General features: G+C 44.9%; 2 protein-coding genes across 2 annotated transcripts; one reads left to right on the forward strand and one right to left on the reverse strand.

Moving 5' to 3' along the window:
• Nucleotides 1-4,321: 4,321 nt before the first annotated feature.
• LOC123170405 (sulfiredoxin, chloroplastic/mitochondrial-like) lies at nucleotides 4,322-5,466 on the forward strand. The gene is made up of 2 exons (XM_044588270.1): nucleotides 4,322-4,520; nucleotides 4,879-5,466. The coding sequence occupies exons 1-2, from the start codon at nucleotides 4,370-4,372 to the stop codon at nucleotides 5,100-5,102; spliced, it is 375 nt and encodes a 124-aa protein (XP_044444205.1). The 5' UTR covers nucleotides 4,322-4,369; the 3' UTR covers nucleotides 5,103-5,466.
• Nucleotides 5,467-14,940: 9,474 nt separating this feature from the next.
• LOC123170384 (uncharacterized) lies at nucleotides 14,941-17,239 on the reverse strand. The gene is made up of 3 exons (XM_044588245.1): nucleotides 16,604-17,239; nucleotides 16,191-16,424; nucleotides 14,941-15,563 (listed from the first exon to the last, which is right to left on the reverse strand). The coding sequence occupies exons 1-3, from the start codon at nucleotides 17,185-17,187 to the stop codon at nucleotides 15,092-15,094; spliced, it is 1,290 nt and encodes a 429-aa protein (XP_044444180.1). The 5' UTR covers nucleotides 17,188-17,239; the 3' UTR covers nucleotides 14,941-15,091.
• Nucleotides 17,240-21,188: the final 3,949 nt, after the last annotated feature.

Consider the following 21,188-nt stretch of genomic DNA (forward strand, 5'->3'; position numbering starts at 1 on the left):
AAGCTTCGGGAGCCTCCAATTAAGTTTTGGAAATTGCTCCGGGCAATTTGTATGGGTTCGGTGATCGCCCTCAAGGGTATACAATTGTACGGGTTCGGTGACCGCCCTCAAGGGTCCCTTAGTGGAGTCACGGCAGCTTGCATTGTGTGACGGCACGGGGAGAATATCGTGAGCCATTGTGGCGCTTGGGAGCATTGTGCCTCCACGCTGCTGTGACGGAGATTAGCATCCGTAAGAGTGTGAACTTCAGGATACATCCTCGTCTTCACGTGCCTCGGTTATCTCTTACCCGGTCCCTTTACTTATGCACTTACTATGTGATAACATTCGTGCTTCGAGTTATATATCTTGATATCACATAGTTGTTCATCTTGTTTACCATAAGTTGTTGGTGCACATAGTTGAGCCAAGTTTTATTTAGGTTTTATGCTTGATAAATTAAACGCTAATTTTATTCCGTATCTGTTCAAGCCTAACCCGTATTTTTTTAAATGCCTATTCACCCTCCTCTTTGCGACATCCACGTCCTTTTAGTAATGCAGTAATTATGATCGAGTAGCTTCCATCACTTAATCTGTCTAGGAGGCACCATTCAAACTAAGTAACTTACGTAAGTAGATAACGGTAGACACCAATAAGTATATAGTTAAGTAAGAAAAAAATAAAATCTATACATATTTCTTTATTAAATCATATCTAAACACTTGCTTAATAACTATACATGACGGAAGCACCGTTCATATCAGCCATCTTAGGAGTCCTTTTAGGGAGTCCAAGTTCCTGCTCCAAACGGGTTTCATCAACTTGAAAGTACTATTTGATCGCCGAGAATGTAAAAAACCTGCCCATTTATTGGCTTGTCATGGTTCTAGGTTGGAATTGGGAGGTGGCCGCAAAAAAGGAATTGTGAGGTGACCGCATGTGGCTCACTGACCTACCGCCTGATGTATTATGTGTCATGGCCGACGATTTAGTAGCCACTAGTTAATGACATGCATGGTGTTCCTGTCAAAAAAAATAGTGCAAGGACAAAAAAAATCTAGATGGGGAAAACGACAAGGACGCAAAGAATGATTGAATATTTATTTCTTCCTTGGTCCAAAACGCCAGTTTTTTTTGGCATTGGTGATTGGGGACCGAATTTCTTCCTAGCACCTCCAACTCATTATCTGGACTAGCGGCAACAGCCGCATCTTCATCTGCGCCTCCAACTCATTCGACTCAATGGCGTACCTATACTTCCAATATGTCCTTCCATGTCTCCTTCTATTTATATACTAATTAAAGACTTCCCATAAAATTTCATGATAATTGGAGAAATAAGAATTATTTGAGCCATCAATTCAAGTTAGAATAGCATAGTTGAACTTCAGGGGAATTGGCTCAACTCACATGGTAAAAAGAATGAAAGAAAAACATTATCCAATGTTTCTTTATGAAAGACCCGTTCCCATAAATGCCCATAACTCCATATACCAATTGCTTCTTTTGGCCATCTCGTCCATTTAGTATATATATCCCCCCATGTGTGGGTCCAACCCTAGGTCTTGAGAGCAAGAAGAACGCGAACCACAACTTTCAATTTGTTGTTTACATCTGTGGGAATCGGGGATCCGGATACCAAAGAGGTTCGAACTCTGGGGTGCGCTCGTTCCTACAACCCTACACTTTCCTGCAGCTAACCACGACGAAGCTACGGCGAGAACGAGCTAGCGGGAGCAGGCCAGCGACACAACAGTTACCCAGGTTCGGGCCACCTTGCGGTGTAAAACCCTACTCCTGCTTGGTCGGGATTGCTCGAGGGAGAGAGAGTGTACAAGGCAGGGGAACAAGTGCTCCACCGGTCTCCCCTCTACGGCGGATCCCTCCCCCCTTTTATGCTTGCCTTGGTCCTCATCCCCTAAAAACATTGCCGGGAAGGGTGGCCACACAACGGCAATTTTGAAGGGGGACAGTGGTGCAGTCTATCCTGGCAAAAGGTGGTATTCCCCTGCAAAGCCTCCGTCCATGACCTTCGCCCTGCGAGCCCGTCGTCTTGGTCTTATTGCACCGATCAAGCAACCTTTGGGGATTGCTTTGGGAACTGGTGGCTGGCCTTGCTCCCTTAGCACGAAAGAGGAATTCCTCCAGGTCCGCGCCGGCTGGCGCGTCGCCTCCTGTCCTTCGTCGCCGCACGCGTCACCTAGGTGATGGGCACGGGACCGCGCAACCGGGATGAGAAGCCCCTGACCTGCCCGCCTCCTGACGGGGCCTCGGGAGGTCGTCTCGGGCGGCCGCCTCGCGAGGCTCTCGGTGGGGCTGATTGACTCGCTCGGAACGCCTGTCAACCGGGGCCTCACGAGGCAAGGGCCTCGCGAGGAGTCTTGCTCGTGAAACTTGCTGGTGGCCCATCCGCCAGGCCATCGATATGCGCCGCGCTCTGGGCCGTAGGCTGATGGGCCTGGGTATCCCAGTACCACGGGCCCAACAACATCTTGTTGGTAACATATATCTTCTAGGCTTTTAGTGAATTAAAGATTCACATTGAATATACAACCATATTATGAAGAGTGGCACAAGCAAAGTACTCCCTCTGTAAACAAATGTAAGAGCGTTTCGGAGGAAGTACATTGGTTTGAACTCCACGGACAAATCCTAAGCCAAAGGCCTCGAAAATCCACTCCCTAGCCATTCCTTTATGTAAGTTTCTCTAAGCATGGTACTTCCAAAGATTATCCTCTGGGGTTATTCATACTCACAGAACAGAACCAGTTTCAACAGTTTGGATCTGTTTTTTGTTCCGGGACAACCGAACCATTTCACTTTGAAACACATTCAGATAATTAGATATTTCATTGATTCAAAAGTGTCGCTAGAAGTTCGCTCACTAAACTAAGGCCATTTTCAGGACATGTTCTAGGTGGACTCACTCTTAGAAACTGTCATTGAAAATTCACCAGGAACTTCCTTTGTGTGGCAACTAAAATTTGTGTTTTTGTTACAGATAGCAACGTCGTCCCCGTGGGGCACGCATTTTGTTCCTAGCGGCAGCCACGGGGTGGTAGAAGTGGAATTTCTCGAAATCACTAGTTGAGGAGTACTCGTTGCAAAGATCACACCCACCTTCCCAGGTTGCGACAAGTGGTATGCTGCATGTGCGCCACTTTTCGCAACCAGCGACTTTTCCTTTTTTCGTAGATCCGTTTATTCAAAACGTTTTATCTCTTAAGCCGTGCGTCCAAATCTTGAACCGTTTTCACCGTTGGATTCCTCCCGTCGAGATTTTCAAAACTAGATCCCGCGTTGATAGGTTTTGACGAACTTTTTTCACGAAAAAACCGGACGAATAAACCGACCCGGGAGCACGGGGTTTTCCCTTTCCGAAAGAGGCACGCCGAAAAAAACATAAAACTCATTTTTTTCGTTTCCGAGAAGCACAGCCGTGACTCTCGCGAAAACACAACCGTGCCTCTCGCGGAAGCAAAACCGTGACTTTCGAGGAAGAAAATAAAACAAAAAACACGTTTTTTTCGTTTCGGAGAGGCACGGCCGTGACTCTCGTGAAAGCACAACCGTGCCTCTCGCGGAAACAAAGTCGTGCCTCTCGCTGAAGAAAAAAAATAGAAAACACGTTTTTTTTTCGTTTCCGAGAGGCACGGCCGTGACTCTCGCGAAAACACAACCGTGCCTCTCGCGGAAGAAAAAAAATAAAAACGCGTTTTTTCGTTTCCGAGAGGCACGACCGTGACTCTCGCGAAAGCACAACCGTGCCTCTCGTGAAAGTAAAACCATGCCTCTCGTGGAAGGAAATAAAAACAGAAAACACGTTTTCTTCCCGTTTCCGAGAGGCACACCCATGACTCTTGCGAAAGCACAATTGTGCATTTCGCGGAAGCAAAACCGTGATTCTCGTGAAAGAAAAAAACGCATTTTTTATGCAATTTTTTTTAAAATTTTTTGACCTAAAAGCTAAGTAAGACCGGTGGAAAACCGAAACATCAAAAAAAACACGGAAAAAAACCGTTTAGAAAGACGAAAACGTTTGTGGAAAAATAAAAAAATAAAATCCGGAGGGAGCGCCCAGAGCGCGACACGTGGTAGGCGGCTGAGAGCGCGTCAAGTGGCGCTGATCGTTGCGAGGCTCCCGAAGGAGCGCTCGTTAACTAGTTGCTCCCGGAATTTCTGGGATCATGTTTATAGTTTCGTGATTTAATAAAAACAATATTTAAGGAAAAAAAGCGATGAACAGTGTGCGGCCCACTATAGACGTTTTGGAACTGCAAGGCCCATTGAATTCCTACGGTGCAGATCGATGCGACGTTCAGACACGTTAAGCAGAGAGGCCGCAAGAAAACGAAGCAGCAGCACAGCAGCACCAGCGCGACCACGAATGGCGTCGACCTCGAGCTTGGATTTGGGAAAGATTGTGCCGCCGGCCGGCTTCCTCCACTGCCGCGCCGCCGTCCTCAGCGCCCCTGTTCTCTGGGGGAGGAGCGCGAGCGGGCGGTGCAGCCTCGCCGTCTCGGTGTCGTCCTCCAATGGTAGATCTTGGAGCTCAGTTCAACCATAGTAAGATGAGGTTCGAACCTGCGAGGAGCCGAATCTTAGTATTACCGCTCTTACCGATTTCATGGTCCATTCTGAAGCCATAGCGGTTCGGTTGAATCCGGTAAGATTTAATTCCAACTTCTTCGCTAATTATCCTTAGCTGGCAAAATTAGAGATCCAATTGGGCGTTGTTGAGATCAATCAGGTGTTGAATATACATGTCAGGATAGTTTCCTTGTGCAATATTCAGTTACAAACTTGTAATTTCAGAAGTCTATTTCTGATGTTTAAGTTCAGACTGCGCGGTTGGACATACACTGAAGTAACAATGGCTCATATTTAACGGAGTAGGTGCAGCTGGGCTCTCCCCACTGAGTGACTCGGAGAAGAAAGGCCCTGTGGTGATGGAGATCCCGCTGGAAGATATCCGGAGGCCGCTAATGCGAACGCGTGCTAATGATTCTGATAAGGTGCAGGAGCTCATGGACAGCATCCGTGTCATCAGCCTCCAAGTACCTGTGGGCTTCCTTTCCTTTAACATTAATTTTTCCAAAATTATTATTTTTAGCTCATAAGATAAATTATGTCAGAACTGGAATTTTCTAATGTGGAATTGAGTACATACAAATAAAGTTATAGAGTAGCTAATACATTGCCGACCACTGCTACTGAATTCAGTGATCTCCACACAGTTGTCTGAGCCTCTGAGGACGTTTGTGCTATGGTTGATTGAGATTCACTTGATTGAGTATGCGTGTCAATATTCAAGTTGGGTTCTTTACATGCATATTCTGCGTACAGCGTCACAACGTACAGATGCATTTTTTGCCCACGAGATCTGGCACTATTATGTCTAGAATAAGTTTTCCCAAGCTCATTTTGACATGTGAAGTCTATTCACCTGCGCTCCTCTGAATCAGTCTTAGTTCAAAGAAAGTGTGCCCTTTATGCCCGGATCAGCGGCTTTATTATTTCAACAGAGGCTCTATTATGTCTAAGATTGGATCTAATCTAGGTCTAAACTAGGGCTATACTTTTGTTATCTTGGCCGTCGAAGTAGAAGGTGCCCCCTTCTGGTTCCGGCACACGGGTATTTATACCCGGTCTTGAGTCGGTTGAACGCCTTCCTTTCCTGGTCTCCTGGTTGCGAACGCCTTGAGCCTCCCAATCTTCATCTCTGAATGGTCGACGTCTCGGCCTCTTTCCCGTGTGACTGGTGAACTCCCTTTCGCCTGAGGCCTTGATTATAAATGTTCTCTTTGGCATACAAGTTTCCCCCTTTTAGAGGGAACATTAAGGGTTTGAGCAACTCTGAACAGGGCCTGGCATGATGCGGTATGGGTAATTTCAACTTCCCGCCAACATAGACCAGGGCCGGTGAGTTGAGATTCCACCCATTAACGACCAACATCACAATGATGAGACCAAAGCAATGAGTAGCTCCCATCACTCAACCTCTCTAGGAGGCACTTTTTGAAAGAAGTAACTGAAATTAGTAGATAACGGTAGACCACAATAAGGGCCAGTTCTTTTGCAGCTTATTTCAGCTTATTGTCAAAAAAGCTATAAGCTGAAAAGAACTCATTTTAGAGAAGCCAGCTCAGCTTATTTCTACCTCCTCCTCCTTCACAATGAGAAAAAGCTGGGGTCGAGTGGCTTCCCGCAGCTTCTGACTTAAAAACGAAAGGGTATAGGGACGTGCCCCTCTAGTTTGATCTTATTACATCAATATTGCCACCCCCAGTCCCGCACAGAACCACCGGTCGCAAAAGACAGCAGCGCTCGATCCCCTCCCTCCCCCCGCTCGACTCCTCCTACTCTGTTCTCCGCTCCGCCTAGGGTTCCTCCCGTCACCGCCGCCGCCGTCGCCGCCGGTCCTCCAATCCTCTGGACCACGACGAGGCCAGCGAGATGGCATGTGGATAGGGCTGCATCTTCCACCCCCAACTCCCACGGGCGCGACCCCTCCCTCGGCCGCATCCCCTCCGTCCCCTTTGTCCAGGAGCAGCGCCTGGCCAGGTCTGCCCAGAGCCCCTCTCCGGCAAACGGCGCCCATCTCCGGCGGTCGGCGACCCCCTTTCCCCCTGCCCTCCTCCTGGCCGTGAGCCACCAAGGTGAGCAGCTCCTGTGATTTTTTTGCAAAAAAATTCATGTATATTAGTTGTAAGCTACTGCTGAAGGATGATGATTTCATCTTGATTGTACTACTGCTGAAGTGTGATGATTTCATGTTGATCTAAACGAGCTACTGCTACCATAAAAGCATTCTAGATATTGTTATTAATTCTTCCAATTCTTTTTTATTGACATGATGAAAAATAGATGAAAGCACAATGGGATAATGTGGGTCTTAGAACTTTCATTGATATTTGTGTGGAAGAAGTGAATGCCAATACCCGTGGCAAAGAAGGAACATTGTCACCACTTGGATATGAAAATGTGGTCAGAAAGTTTTTTGAGCGCACGAGGAGAGAATATACCAAAAAGCAATTCAAGAATAAGTGGGATGTGCTGAAAAAAGAGTATGCTGTTTGGAAGACATTAAGCCAAAAGGCATCAGGCATTGGGTTTGATCCTGTTACCAAGACCATTGCGGCTAGTGATGAATGGTGGGCAAATGAGATACAGGTATACATATGGTCATATCAATTCCATTTGTTTTTACTTTTCTTTTTCTACCAATTCTTGCACTAATTTGTGATATGCTTTTTTTCCAGAGAAATGAACTTGCCGGCAAGTTTCGATTTGCTCCACTAGAGGATGAGATCAAACTGAGTGCTATATTTGATGATATTAGTGTGACAAATGAGTACGCGAGGGCGTTACCTCCCTCGTCTGAAGTTGATGCATCTCAAATTCACATTGATGATGATGATGTAGCTGGTTCAGGATGTGAAATAGATGCTACTTTTGTGACACCTAACAAAGCTAAAGGTCGAAAGAAGAGATCATGTCCTTATTCACCTAGTCCTGCGATGGTGCAAAAGATTGCAAAAGATAGTGAAGATAGAATGCAATTTAAGCGTATTGCTGACCTTTGGGAAAAGAGGGAGACTAGCCGCAATTCGGCGACATCTGAAATGAAGGAGGATCCTGTGAGAGATGAGATTAAGGAGATGAAGGACATGGTGGTGAATGATGGAGGTAAACCTGGAAGTGAAGTGTATTTTCATGCTCTAGAACTCTTTACGAAGAAGGAACATCGTGATGTCTTCAGTGCACTAAAGGAGGAAGATTCAACTGTGAGGCTTGAATGGATCAACAGGGCATGGGAAACATTTATGAAAAAAAATTAGAACTTATTTGCTTTGTTGGGAACTCATTTGTAGTGTTGTGAACTTATTTGCTTTGTTGTCAACTCATTTGTATTGATTTGAACTAATTTGTACTGTTGTGAATCTACTTGCTATAAATCTTTGTTGTGAACTTAATTGTATTGCTGTGAACCAATTTGTACTGATGGAGCTGTGATTTGTTGTCTTGTGGACAAATGTTTATGATATTTCTATTTCTATATCACAGATGGACATCTCTGTTCAGGAGGATGAGGAGGAGGAACTTGATTTTTGCGTTGTTGCAATGGCATATTATCTTCTAAACAAAGAAAGGCTGCCATATGGACCTAGGAGAGCACCAATGATGATAGGATTGCAGTGGGTGGAAGAGAAGGAGAAGCAACCACAAATATTCTACCTTATGTTCAGGATGAGAAGGTCTGTGTTCTACTCACTACATGACATTTTAGTTGAAAAGTATCGTTTAAAGTCAACTTGCAACATGACAAGCAAGGAGGCATTAGCATAGTTCTTGTGGACTTTGGGGTCAGGCCAGACCACCGACAATGTCGCCGATCGATTTGAACACAGTCGGTCTACCATCAACAAAAAATTTAAGGAGGTCTTGTTCTGTGTCTACCGTATGGCCGGATATTACATTCAACCGAAAGATCGATCTTTCACCCAAGTTCATGACTCGCTTAAAAAAACAAGATTTTGGCCTCACTTCAAGGATGCCATTGGGGCAATAGATGGAACACACATTGAATGTGTTGTACCTTCAAGTGAGCAACCCAAGTATCGCAACAGGAAAGGTTCGACAACTCAAAATGTCATGGCAATTTGCGATTTTGATATGAGATTTACATTTGTTGTTGCTGGATGGCCTGGATCTGTTCATGACACACGTGTACTCAATGATGCACAAGCTGAATATTCCTATTTTCCACACCCTCCGGACGGTATGTACATGCATTCTTCTCCTCTAATGTTTTGCGTGAACTAATTAGTTTTGGTCATCTTTATTATCAATGCAGGAAAATATTATCTTGTTGACTCTGGATATCCAAACAGAGTTGGATATCTAGCACCATACAAAGGACAACGCTACCATGTACCAGATTTCCAACAAGTACCGCCGCGAGGAAGATATGAGACCTTCAATCATATACATTCATCACTACGGAACGTCATCGAACGATTGTTCGGTGTTCTAAAGATGAAATGGAGAATCCTCCTCGGCATCACACGGTACAAACCTGCTACGCAAACAAAGATCATTACTGCATGCGCGTGTCTTCATAACTTCATTCATGAGAGCAAACTAAGTGATCAACATTTTGACATGGTTGAGAGTGGATCTTATGCTCATGAAGAGAGCCTTTCTCATCACCATGCACCCATTGATGATGGTACTATGGGTTCCATCCGTGATGCGATTGCTACAAGTGTTTTCCCTTGATGGTTAGCTCTAGGGTGTACGCTTTTGTTGGGATAACCATGTAATAATTTACAGATCTTTTTTATTTAGTACTTATTCTCAAGAACTCGTACTACATGAGACAGTGATGCATGTATGCATTCGTATGCGACAAAATGATCTTCCTTACGTTTGATTATAACATGTTGTGGTGTTTTACAGTCAAATTTATGTTCATATGGGCAACAATGATAAAAAATATAGCGCAATATCGTTTGATCCGAACAATAGTATAGTCCAAGGGTATTACAGACTTTTCACTGATCATATCACAGAAGCTGAAAATACTGGCACTGAAAAGAACTGGCTAGCTTATTATCTGGAGCTTATTTCCACAGCAGCTTATCTTGAGCTTATTTCCACAGGAGCTTATTTCCACAGCACAGCTCAAAAGAACTAGCCCTAAGTCTACAGTTCAGTAAGAAAAAAACTAAACCTGTAAGTCTGTATCTATTAATTCATATCGGAACACTTGCTAAAGCACTATACATGACAGAAGCAACATGCACGCATAAAAACAGTGCAAAGACAAAAAAACTAATTGGGGAAAACGACAAAGATGTAACAAATGATTGAGTGTGTCTTTCTTCCTTGGCCTGAAGCACCCTTTTTTGTGGAATTGCTGATTGATGACCGAATCGCTTCTATAGTACCTCCACCTCATTATCCTGGACTAGCGGCATCTCCCACTTCGCCATCTCAGCCTCCTACTCATTCTTCTCAACTGTCCGTACTTCCAATATGTCATTCCATGTTTCCATCAATTACTATACTGATTACAAGACTCCCCATAAATCCTCATATTACTGGGAGAAAATATGAGAGATTTGAGCCAACGGTCCAATCTACAATGCCGCAAATGAACCTCAAGGGGACTGGATCAACTCATGTAGCCAAAAGAAGGAAAGAAAAACACTATCCAATGTTTCTTTATGAAATGACCCATTCTGATAAATGTTCATCTACTAATTTCTTCTTTTGGCCACCCCTGCCATTTCATATATAATCTTCCAAGCCTACGTCCCAACCTAGTGTGACGCCCGGATAATTAAGCTACAGTAATTCCACGCTAATGATGTCACGTCACCTCGGTTACTGTTGTTAATCTCACGATGGTTCAAAAATGATTCAAATTCAAATTTAAAATAAAGTCAAACATCAAAAGTTTTCAAACATTAAAACTAAAATGTTCAAGCTGGGACAAATAAATCCTAAGTAATAATGGTGGAGAAACTACACTTGTATAAAATGAGTAAATACTCAAAAATGAATAAAATAGCCGCAAAAACAATTAGTTAAATGATTATAAAATAATAAACATTTACAAACTATTTTATATTAGGTGCCAAGTTAATTGTGTTAGTGGCATAAGTGTTAATAATATTTTAGGTACAACTTGGGTATTTCATAAAAACAAAAAAATTAATAAAACAGAAAAGAAGAAACAAAAGAAAATAGAAAATCGTAACTAAGCTAAAACAAAAGAACCCCCCATGGGCCAACCGACCCATCAGGCCGGCCCAGTCGGCCACCAGGCCAGCCCACCCCGTCCCCATAACCCCCCCTGTCGGTGGAAAACCTAACCGACCGCACCCACTCCCCCCCACTCGTCCCACTTCCCCCTTCTGCGCCCCCTCCCCGATCCAGATCGGGATCAGAGGCACCCGACCCCGTGGCCCGCTGCTGAGCTCGGTCACCGTGGTGCCGCCCCTCCCGGTCTCCTTCCTCTCCCTCCTACATCGCGCCGTCCTCCCCGACGCCGCCGCAGGACACCGCCGTCGCCCGAGGACCGCTACGCTCGTCGCCACCACCACGTCGCTCGTCCCCATCCTCCTCCCCAAATGCACCCCCGAGCCACGCCGCCCCTCGTCCCTGCAACATGGGTGAGCCCCCGGGCTCCTGCCTCGCTCCTTCTCTGCTTCTACTGCGGCTATCGCTGCGCGCCGTCGCCGTCGTGTCCTTCCCCCGTCGTGGCTCGCACCGCCAGCACCCGCTACGCACCTGCCATAGCCGCCCGGCTCCCCCCCCCCCGCTCCGGCTACGCCACTTCGCATGAGACCGTGCCCCGGCCAAACCACCCGCACCTCCCGACCGCAGACCGCGCGCGCCACAACCGCGCTGGCCGCGTCGTCGCTCCCCCTGGCTCGCATCCGCCCCGCTCGCCGCCCCTGCTTCACTCCCCGCCCCCCCTACGCCGCGCCCGTCTCCAGCCGTCGCCGCCTCCTGCCACGGCCCTCTGGTGCCGCCCCCTCCCCTTAGCCACGCCGGCCCCAAGCGCGACGGCCGCATCCTGCTCGCCCGGCCTGGCCGCGCCTCCTACCTCCCACTCCCCGCCTAACCGCCTGCGTCGCCGCGCCCTTGGGCCCGCCCACACGGGGGCCGCACGCGCTGGCCGCTGCCGGCTCCGCTCGCCGTGGCCCTGGCACCCCTTCGCGCCTGGTGCTGGCGCTCGTCGCCGACGCCTTCTCTGTGCAAGAGCGCACAGCCAGTGAGGCTTGGCTGTGTGCCACTGGCATTTGGGGCCCGTTCCCTGAAAAAGGAAAGAGACAAAAACAAAAGAGAAAGAAAAAGATTTGGTAAAAAAATAGCTATTAAAAATAAAATAAATAAATAAATTTAATTAATTAACTTAATAAATACTGTTTAATCAACCTAATCACCTTATTGAACTAACTAGTTCTGTTTAGGTAAATTGAGTCAATGACAATCGGGCCCCACCGTCAGTTTGACCGGTCAACGGTCAAAGTTGACCGCTGACGTCATGCTGACATCACGCTAACACAATAAATGAATTTTCCAATTAAACGAATTTAGTAATTCCAGAAATTAATTAAAATCTTTGAAAATCATTATAAAATAATCCGTAGCTCGGATGAAAAAACTTTGTACATGAAAGTTGCTTAGAACGACGAGACGAATCTGAATATGCAGTCCGTTCGTCCGCCACACATCCCTAACCAATCGAACTCGCAACTTTCCCCCTCTGATTCATCTGTCCGAAAGCGCGAAACACCGGGAATACTTTCTTGGATGTTTCCCCCCTTCACCGGTATCGCCTACTACTGCATTAGGTCACCCCTAGCACTGCGTATTGCCATGTTATGCTTTGTGTTGCTTTGATTGCTCTATTATTTATTGTGTTCCCCCTCCGTTACTTCTTTCCGGTAGACCCCGAGACTGCCGGCACCCCCAGTTCGACTACGGTGTTGACGACCTCTTCTTGCTAGAGCAACCAGGCAAGCCCCCCTATCACCAGATATTGCCTATTCTACTCTCTACTGCTTGCATTAGAGTAGTGTAGCATGTTACTGCTTTCCGATTAATCCTATCCTGATGCATAGCCTGTCTTTGCTACTACTGTTGTTACCTTTACCTGCAATCCTACATGCTTAGTATAGGATGCTAGTATTCCATCTGTGGCCCTACCTTCTTGTCCGTCTGCTGTGCTATACTACTGGGCGGTGATCATTTCGGGAGGTGATCACGGGTATATACTATATACTTTATACATGATACATGTGGTGACTAAAGTCGGGTCGGCTCGAGGAGTACCCGCGAGTGATTCACGGATTGGGGGCTGAAAGGACCTTTGCCCCGACGGCCCTCTGGGTGGATCTTTGTGGCGGAGCGACATGGTAGGTTGAGACCGCCTAGGTGAGAGGTGGGCCTGGCCCTGGTCGGTGTCCGCGGTTACATCAATTAACACGCTTAACGAGATCTTGGTATTTGATCTGAGTCTGGCCATTTGGTCTATACGCACTAACCAACTACGGGGGAACAGTTATGGGCACTCGACGTCGTGGTATCAACCAAAGCCTTTGTGACGTCAGCGACTGAGCGGCGCGCGCCAGATTGGACCGCGTAACGTGACTTCCTTTGTAACGGAGGTTGCTAGGTCTGCTTCCGACCGCCCTCGCAACGTGTAGGTGTGCAATGGGCGATGGGCCCAGACCCCTGCGCCATAGGATTTAGACCGGCGTGCTGACCTCTCTGTTGTGCCTAGGTAGGGCTGCGACGTGTTGATCTTCCGAGGTCGGGCATGACCCAGGAAAGTGTGTCCGGCCAAATGGGATCAAGCGTGTTGGGTTATGTGGTGCACCCCTGCAGGGAAGTTTATCTATTCGAATAGCCGTGTCCCTCGGTAAAAGGACGACCCGGAGATGTACCTTGACCTTATGACAACAAGAACTGGATACTTAATAAAACACACCCTTCCAAGTGCCAGATACAACCCGGTGATCGCTCTCTAACAGGGCGACGAGGAGGGGATCGCCGGGTAGGATTATGCTATACGATGCTACTTGGTGAACTTACCATCTACTCTCTTCCACATGCTGCAAGATGGAGGTGGCCTGAAGCGTAGTCTTCGACAGGATTAGCTATCCCCCTCTTATTCTGGCATTCTGCAGTTCAGTCCACCGATATGGCCCTTTACACATATACCCATGCATATGTAGTGTAGCTCCTTGCTTGCAAGTACTTTGGATGAGTACACACGGTTGCTTTTCTCCCTCTTTTCCCCCTTTCCCTTCTACCTGGTTGTCGCAACCAGATGCCGGAGCCCAGGAGCCAGACGCCACCGTCGACGACGACTCCTACTACACCGGAGGTGCCTACTACTACGTGCAGCCCGCTAACGACGAACAGGAGTAGTTAGGAGGATCCCAGGCAGGAGGCCTGCGCCTCTTTCGATCTGTATCCCAGTTTGTGCTAGCCATCTTATGGCAACTTGTTTAACTTATGTCTGTACTCAGATATTGTTGCTTCCGTTGACTCGTCTATGATTGAGCACTTGTATTCGAGCCCTCGAGGCCCCTGGTTTGTATTATGATGCTTGTATGACTTATTTATGATTTAGAGTTGTGTTGTGATATCTTCCCGTTAGTCCCTGATCTTGATCGTACACGTTTGCGTGCATGATTAGTGTACGATTGAATCGGGGGCGTCACACCTAGGTCTCTAGAGCAAGAAGAACGTAACATGAAAATACGTCAATAAATGCCAATCGTGCCCCTGATCTCTTCATTCTCCGTCCTCAGAGACACAAATTTAATATTATGGAGAGTGTTGGGATTTAAAATGATGGTGAGGGTAAGATTTTTATAACTGATTGCTTTCTTTGTTTGACCCCCTAGTGACAAAATGTGAACTACAGTAATGGTGAAATATGAAATCCTTAATTTTAATTTATATCAAATATACAAGTCTATCATCATATTTATATATAGGCATTACATTGCCGCAACGTAGTAACACCACACAATATTTAATTTCTAGGGGCTCTTGGACGAAAAACAGGAAGAGCCAATATGCATGCTTTAGATAAACTAGTGTTAGTATAGTAGGATCTGACTATCAAGTAGAACGTCTTATTTTCAAGTAATTCGGCAACTGAAACTTATTTGATGTAGTCAACGAATATTTAACCTTTTGCTAAGATTCCTGTGCTTTTTCATGGGGTGATTGCAATCTCGTAATGTAGGCAAATTATGATACAACAGTCAGGGCCATGTATTGAGACAACATCTACGCTTTCGTATGGTAATACAACAAATATATATAGTCTTACAAAATAACGGAGATGACAAACACTTATTTTTAGCATGACAAACACTATTAAGATGATGAGACTACCAAAGGTGAAATATTATATATATATAAAAACAGAGCTATTTATTCACTTATTAAACACACATGCCGGCTATAATGTCTTGTTGCCATCTTTAGGACGACAGTCCGTTTATTCACGGGACACATGCCTAGCTAGTATTCCAAACATGGCCCAAGCCTACAATCTACTACATCTTGTTCATACATTGCCAAGATAAAAATAAGCTGACCCATGTTGGCCATCAGGCACATAGTTTCCTACCCTGCCCATTACAGCTGCAGTAGAACCCATCATCTGCTGCTCACGCCACATTGGCTGCTGGCCCACTTGTTGATTATATATGGAAGGGGAGCACTGAGCTAGGTTGTTCATGACTGCGAACGAGCTCGTCGGAGCCTGCAACCTAAAGCTTGGGTCATTGTAGAGGCTGGCGAAAGAAAGGGTTTGCCGAGGGGCAGAACTATTATTTGCTGCCAATAGCTCGTTGTCATGGAGCCTGACATCATTGATGCTGTAACGCTTTGTCCCTGACAATGCCTTTCTCTCTATTCTCTTGAAAAACTTTTGTGCATGGCTTGAAACTTGGACAGGGGTCTTAGTGGTGACGAAGTGCTTGGATATGTTTTTCCAGTCGCCACGGCCATAGACTTCCAGCCCATAAAGAAATGACCTATGGACATAATGTTCAAAAGAATTGTTAGGTTAAATTGTTTACTCAAAGATGAATTGTGCAGTTGTTTTACTGAAGCAACTAATATAGATAGAAGCAAACTACCAATTTGACAGGTTCGAACCACTACAACAACACGTGCTTACTTTTGTTTATGTACAGGTACTGGATAGAATATATGTATATCAGAAATCCATAAGTGAACGAACATTTTGTAGACAACCAAAACATATTACAAATTCAAAATTATCGTACCTCTATTTTTCTGTAGTGCAACGACAATCATTACAGGTTATTGATCTGTTTGATTGCGACAAGACGTACCATATTGGAATTTAATGGCCTATTTAACTGCCTTTCTATTTTTTAATCAAGGTCCAATCACATAAAAAATTTAAGCCAAAAAGAAAAGTAAGAAAGAAAGTTCATCAATATCTAATTTGCAGGGATTAGTATTTATCAAAAATGTAAACTGTAAACGTCCAGATATACATTTGTTAAAGTGCAATATCAATTTAACATACCTGCCTCATAGAATTAATTCGTAGAGCTTAATTATCATATGTTGATTTTAAATAAAGAACAACTAAAACTACACGACAAGGAAGAATATAGGTATCGACTAACTTGTGTTCCTCTTTGGTCCAAAACTTTCGTTGATGTGCGGCAACAGCTGGTCGATCAATGGAAGTATTGCTCTCCAAGACCACCATCTTGTTCTTGTTTACCATCATCGGGGCCTCCTCCGTCTTCCTGATTCTTGTATCCTCTAGTGCGCAACGAAATGAAAATCCATTATCATCCATGGTTGTACCCTCATCCTCTTGTACCTCAAAGTTTTCATTAACAAGGCCGCCCATGCTGTAAATGGAAATTGACAGTGTCCAGTGTACATTTAGTAAAGTAAAATATCATCACAAACATAAGCTACTGATCTCACATAATAAATATGCACAACATTCTTAATTGGTATATGTTCACCGAAAACAAACAACAATTAAAACTACATGACAAAGGAGAGTATACAAGCATCGACGAACCTGTGTTCCTCGTCGGTCCAAAAACCCCGTTGATGTGGGGCAACAACTGGTTGGTCTATGGAAATATTGTTCTCTAACACCTTCATCTTGTTATTGTCTGCCATTAGCGGTGCCTCACCCGTCACCGTGATCCCCGTATTCTCCATTGCACAACCAAAGGACAATCCATTATTGTCCATGATTGTTGCCTCCTCTCGTATACCGAAGTTTTCATTCGCATGGTCGCCCATGGTGTAGATACCGTGTGTGCTGCTAGCACCATTCTCCTCCATCGGTAGCTCATAGTTACCGTTGACAGGGTCACAAAAGGTGAAAATGTTTTGCGGGCTACCACTAGTAACATGGGTCCCCTCCCTCCGTTGGATCATATGCATTTCCACGGCGAGATCAATATAACGATTTGTTACCTGTTTCATGGTCTTTGAAGGGAACAATGCATGGAGAGAATTCACGATGTAGTTGTGCTTCTTGTTCTTGTCATCGTTATCGTCATACATGATTTTGTTGGTGTTGAGCCTAGCAATGAGTGAGGATGCCTCCTCTACCTCGGATGAGGTCCACCCCTGGTTGACTATTGGATCCATGAGAAAGTGGGTAGTTGAACGCTATAGAATTATGAGGAGTATGAACTATGAAGATGGGTTATAGCTTGGGGATGGAGACTGGGGAGTAAGATAGTGTATTTATAGCCCTCTTGTGTGCAGTCCTACTTTCGCTAATTAATTTGGCTCATTTATAGTTTTTCAGTCCATACTAAAGTAGATTGAACTATAGTTAAGATAATTAATTATTATGATCCTCCGAGGAACATGCCAAACTATTTTAAGTTGACCTTGACATTGTGTCTTTCTTTGAAAAAATCTTTTCTTATTTTGCCAATGCAAATAATTGCCACGGGCCTGCAAATATACGCAAGAAGATTGCTAGAAACAACACAAGCAGGCCTATTGAGTTGATCAATTTCGGTGTAGATAGATAGGACACACATCTTGTGTGCATGCATGACATGTGTTCTCATCTTAGAGTGCAAGACCCAAACCATGGTCTGCCGCACTCAAATATGCAATGCACACAGGATCTAATTCGGTTTTGGCTGCTAGTGACACATACATCAATGGAGTTTTATTGCATACACATTTGCAAATAATTGATTAATATCTCCCCACGATAACTAGGCTACATATACGATCCACACATTACGAGCGAAGGTAAGCATATCTTTTCTCTTAATTTTGGTGACCAGTCTTCCCACATCCAACGCACGAAATTCCATCTATAGGCAGATTTCTTGGCTTAGGTCATTTAATGGCACTTCATGGTAAAAAGACTCAATACACGGGCCAATCAATTGTGTACATATCTACATGTCTTTTTATATGTATATATAGAGATACAAATTAATAACCTATGAAGTCAATAAATTTGACACACTTATCTTCCATCTCTCTCTCTCTCTCTCTCAAAATAATTTCGAGATTTCTACGTGATATACACAAACATAGAGGTTGCAAAATGGAAATAGGTTTTTAAGTGCATGATGCATCGTCTAGCTATCATAGGGGACCACGTGCATACTCATGCACTCATATGCCATGTTTCAGCCATGTTCATAAATGGCTTTTGCTTCGTACTTTTAAACTCAGTTTTAATACTGTGTACAAGTTAATAAACTAGATTATAGAAAAGGCATCAATGATAACGGGCTTCACAACTATATTTTTTTCCTAGTGAAGGAAAAAGATTAGAACGTACAAGTATTAACTTTCAGCCAATTGTTACGCCACATTGCTAACTGATAAAATTATAGGAGGTTAAATTCTAACGGTGGCATTATGAAGCATGCCTACACCAAGTCTACATCACTAGAGCAGGTAGTCCTGATAACTACAGTCGGGAAGTCGCTTGACGTTGCTTGAGATACTAGTGACAACAATTTGAAGCACAGACCTTCAACACGGAGAACAAGGCGAAGGCCAGGCGAGGAGACCCAACCTACCACGTCGATGATATAAGCTCCATACCATGACTTATCGACGAGAGTACCAGCGCCACCGTGGATCGATGTGGAAGCATTGTAGTTGACGACTCTCCCTCCCCCCTCCACCGTTATGGTAGATATAAATTGTTTGTTATCCAGTTTCAACTATTTTGCTCAATGGATTCTATCTTAAACATACATTTCTAACATAATAAAACTTTTTATTTCCTTATATTGAGCTGAAAAGGAGAAATAAATGGATTTCTAGTCAAATGCAGCAATTTGCAGAACTAGCCGGGCTGCTTTTGTAACCGGATGGTGTTTTTGCAACAATTGAGGGTGTTGGTTCACTTTTGATCTTCCTTTTCAAAAAACATACACAAGCAAAACGACTACTGGTTTCACGTCAACAAGGCATATCCGGTTTTTCATTTTCGATTTTTTTTAAATATATTGTACAATTTTTTGTTTTAGTTTACCATCTTCAGTTCCTTTTTTATTGTTGATTCCCTTTCTTCTTAGTTTTTTAATCATGTATTGTGTGCCCTACAAATGGCACTCCCTTTATGTTTTCTTCTTTATTGTATCTTTTCCACTTGCTGATTTGTTCATTACTTTTGTTACGCATTCATGAGGTGGCATACATATGTATACAAACGGTTTTTAACCCCTTTCCACGACGGCACTGGTAGAAAAAGAGGCTTCCATACGCCCCCATTAGTCCCCAAAACAATCGAACCGCGACCAAAGGGGTCTTTAGTCGCGGTTCGGGAGGAGACCCACGACCAACTATCTGGGCCCAGCGCGCTCGGTCGACAGCTGGCGGACGGGAGGGGCTTTAGTCCCGGTTGGCCTGGCCAACCGGGACTAAAGGTCCCCGAAGGCCTTTAGTCGCGGTTGGCCAGGCCAACCGGGACTAAAGGCCCATCCAGCTGGCGGACGGGAGGGGCTTTAGTCCCGGTTGGCCTGGCCAACCGCGACTAAAGGTCCCCGAAGGCCTTTAGTTGCGGTTGGCCAGGCCAACCGGGACTAAAGGCCCATCCCTATATATAGGACTCAGCTCACTTCACTTCACTCAGCTCACTTCACAATTTTCAGAAGGGGGTGGTGGGTTTGCTTTTGGTTCCTCCTATGCACACAAGGTGTTTGATGAAATGCCCGAGAGCCTGAAACAAACATGATATGAAGTGTCCGAGCCACACTTGAGCTTTCTCATTTATTTTTCCTCCGCGATCGCGGTTAGCAACTTGAACCTTTCATGTGTCATTGATAAAATATGCATGTGTGTAGTTCATTGTTTAATTTGTATTATTTCTAGCTAGTTAGTTTAACAAATGCATGATGGTTAATTATATACTTTATATAATAATAATGCAGATGAATCGGCAATGGATGTACGGTCCCCGACTCTCCGGCGAGTTCACTACGGGTTTGAAAGATTTCCTCGTAGTGGCAAATGCGAACAAGCAGCAAGGTTTTATTATCTGTCCATGTGCTGTCTGTAAGAATCAGAAGGGTTACTCCTCCTCAAGAGACGTTCACATGCACCTGCTTCGGCACGGTTTCATGCCAAGCTATAATTGTTGGACCAAGCATGGAGAAAGAGGGGTTAGAATGGAAGAAGATGAAGAAGGGGATGATATCGATGACAACTATCATGATCATTTCGGTGATACTTTCATGGAGGATGATGCTGAAGGTGGGGAAGGGTTAGGTGAAGGTGAAGAAGAGGCACATGATGAGCCCGCTGATGATCTTGGTCGGACCATTGCTGATGCACGGAGACGCTGCGAAACTGACAAGGAGAGGGAGAATTTGGATCGCATGTTAGAGGATCACAAAAAGTCGTTGTATCCAGGATGCGATAATAGTCTGAAAAAGCTGGGCTGCACACTGGATTTGCTAAAATGGAAGGCACAGAAGGTGTAGGTGACTCATCATTTGAAAATTTGCTGAAAATGTTGAAGAATATGTTTCCGAAGAATAACGAGTTGCCCGCCAGTACGTACGAAGCAAAGAAGGTTGTCTGCCCTCTAGGTTTAGAGGTTCTGAAGATACATGCATGCATTAACGACTGCATCCTCTACCGCGGTGAATACGAGAATTTGAATGAATGCCCTGTATGCACTGCATTGCGTTATAAGATCAGAGGCGATGACCCTGGTGACGATGTTGAGGGCGAGAAACCCAGGAAGAGGGTTCCCGCCAAGGTGATGTGGTATGCTCCTATAATACCACGGTTGAAACGTCTGTTCATGAACAAAAAGCATGCCAAGTCGTTGCGATGGCACAAAGAGGACCGTAAGTCCGACGGGGAGTTGAGACACACCGCTGATGGAACGCAATGGAGAAAGATCGACAGAGTGTTCAAAGATTTTGCAGCTGACGCAAGGAACATAAGATTTGGTCTAAATACTGATGGCATTAATCCTTTTGGCGAGCAGAGCTCCAGCCATAGCACCTGGCCCGTGACTCTATGCATCTACAACCTTCCTCCTTGGTTGTGCATGAAGCGGAAGTTCATTATGATGCCAATTCTCATCCAAGGCCCTAAGCAACCCGGCAACGACATCGATGTGTACCTAAGGCCATTAGTTGAAGAACTTT

This window comes from Triticum aestivum, chromosome 7D (assembly GCF_018294505.1).
Source record: "Triticum aestivum cultivar Chinese Spring chromosome 7D, IWGSC CS RefSeq v2.1, whole genome shotgun sequence".
Lineage (NCBI taxonomy): Eukaryota > Viridiplantae > Streptophyta > Magnoliopsida > Poales > Poaceae > Triticum > Triticum aestivum.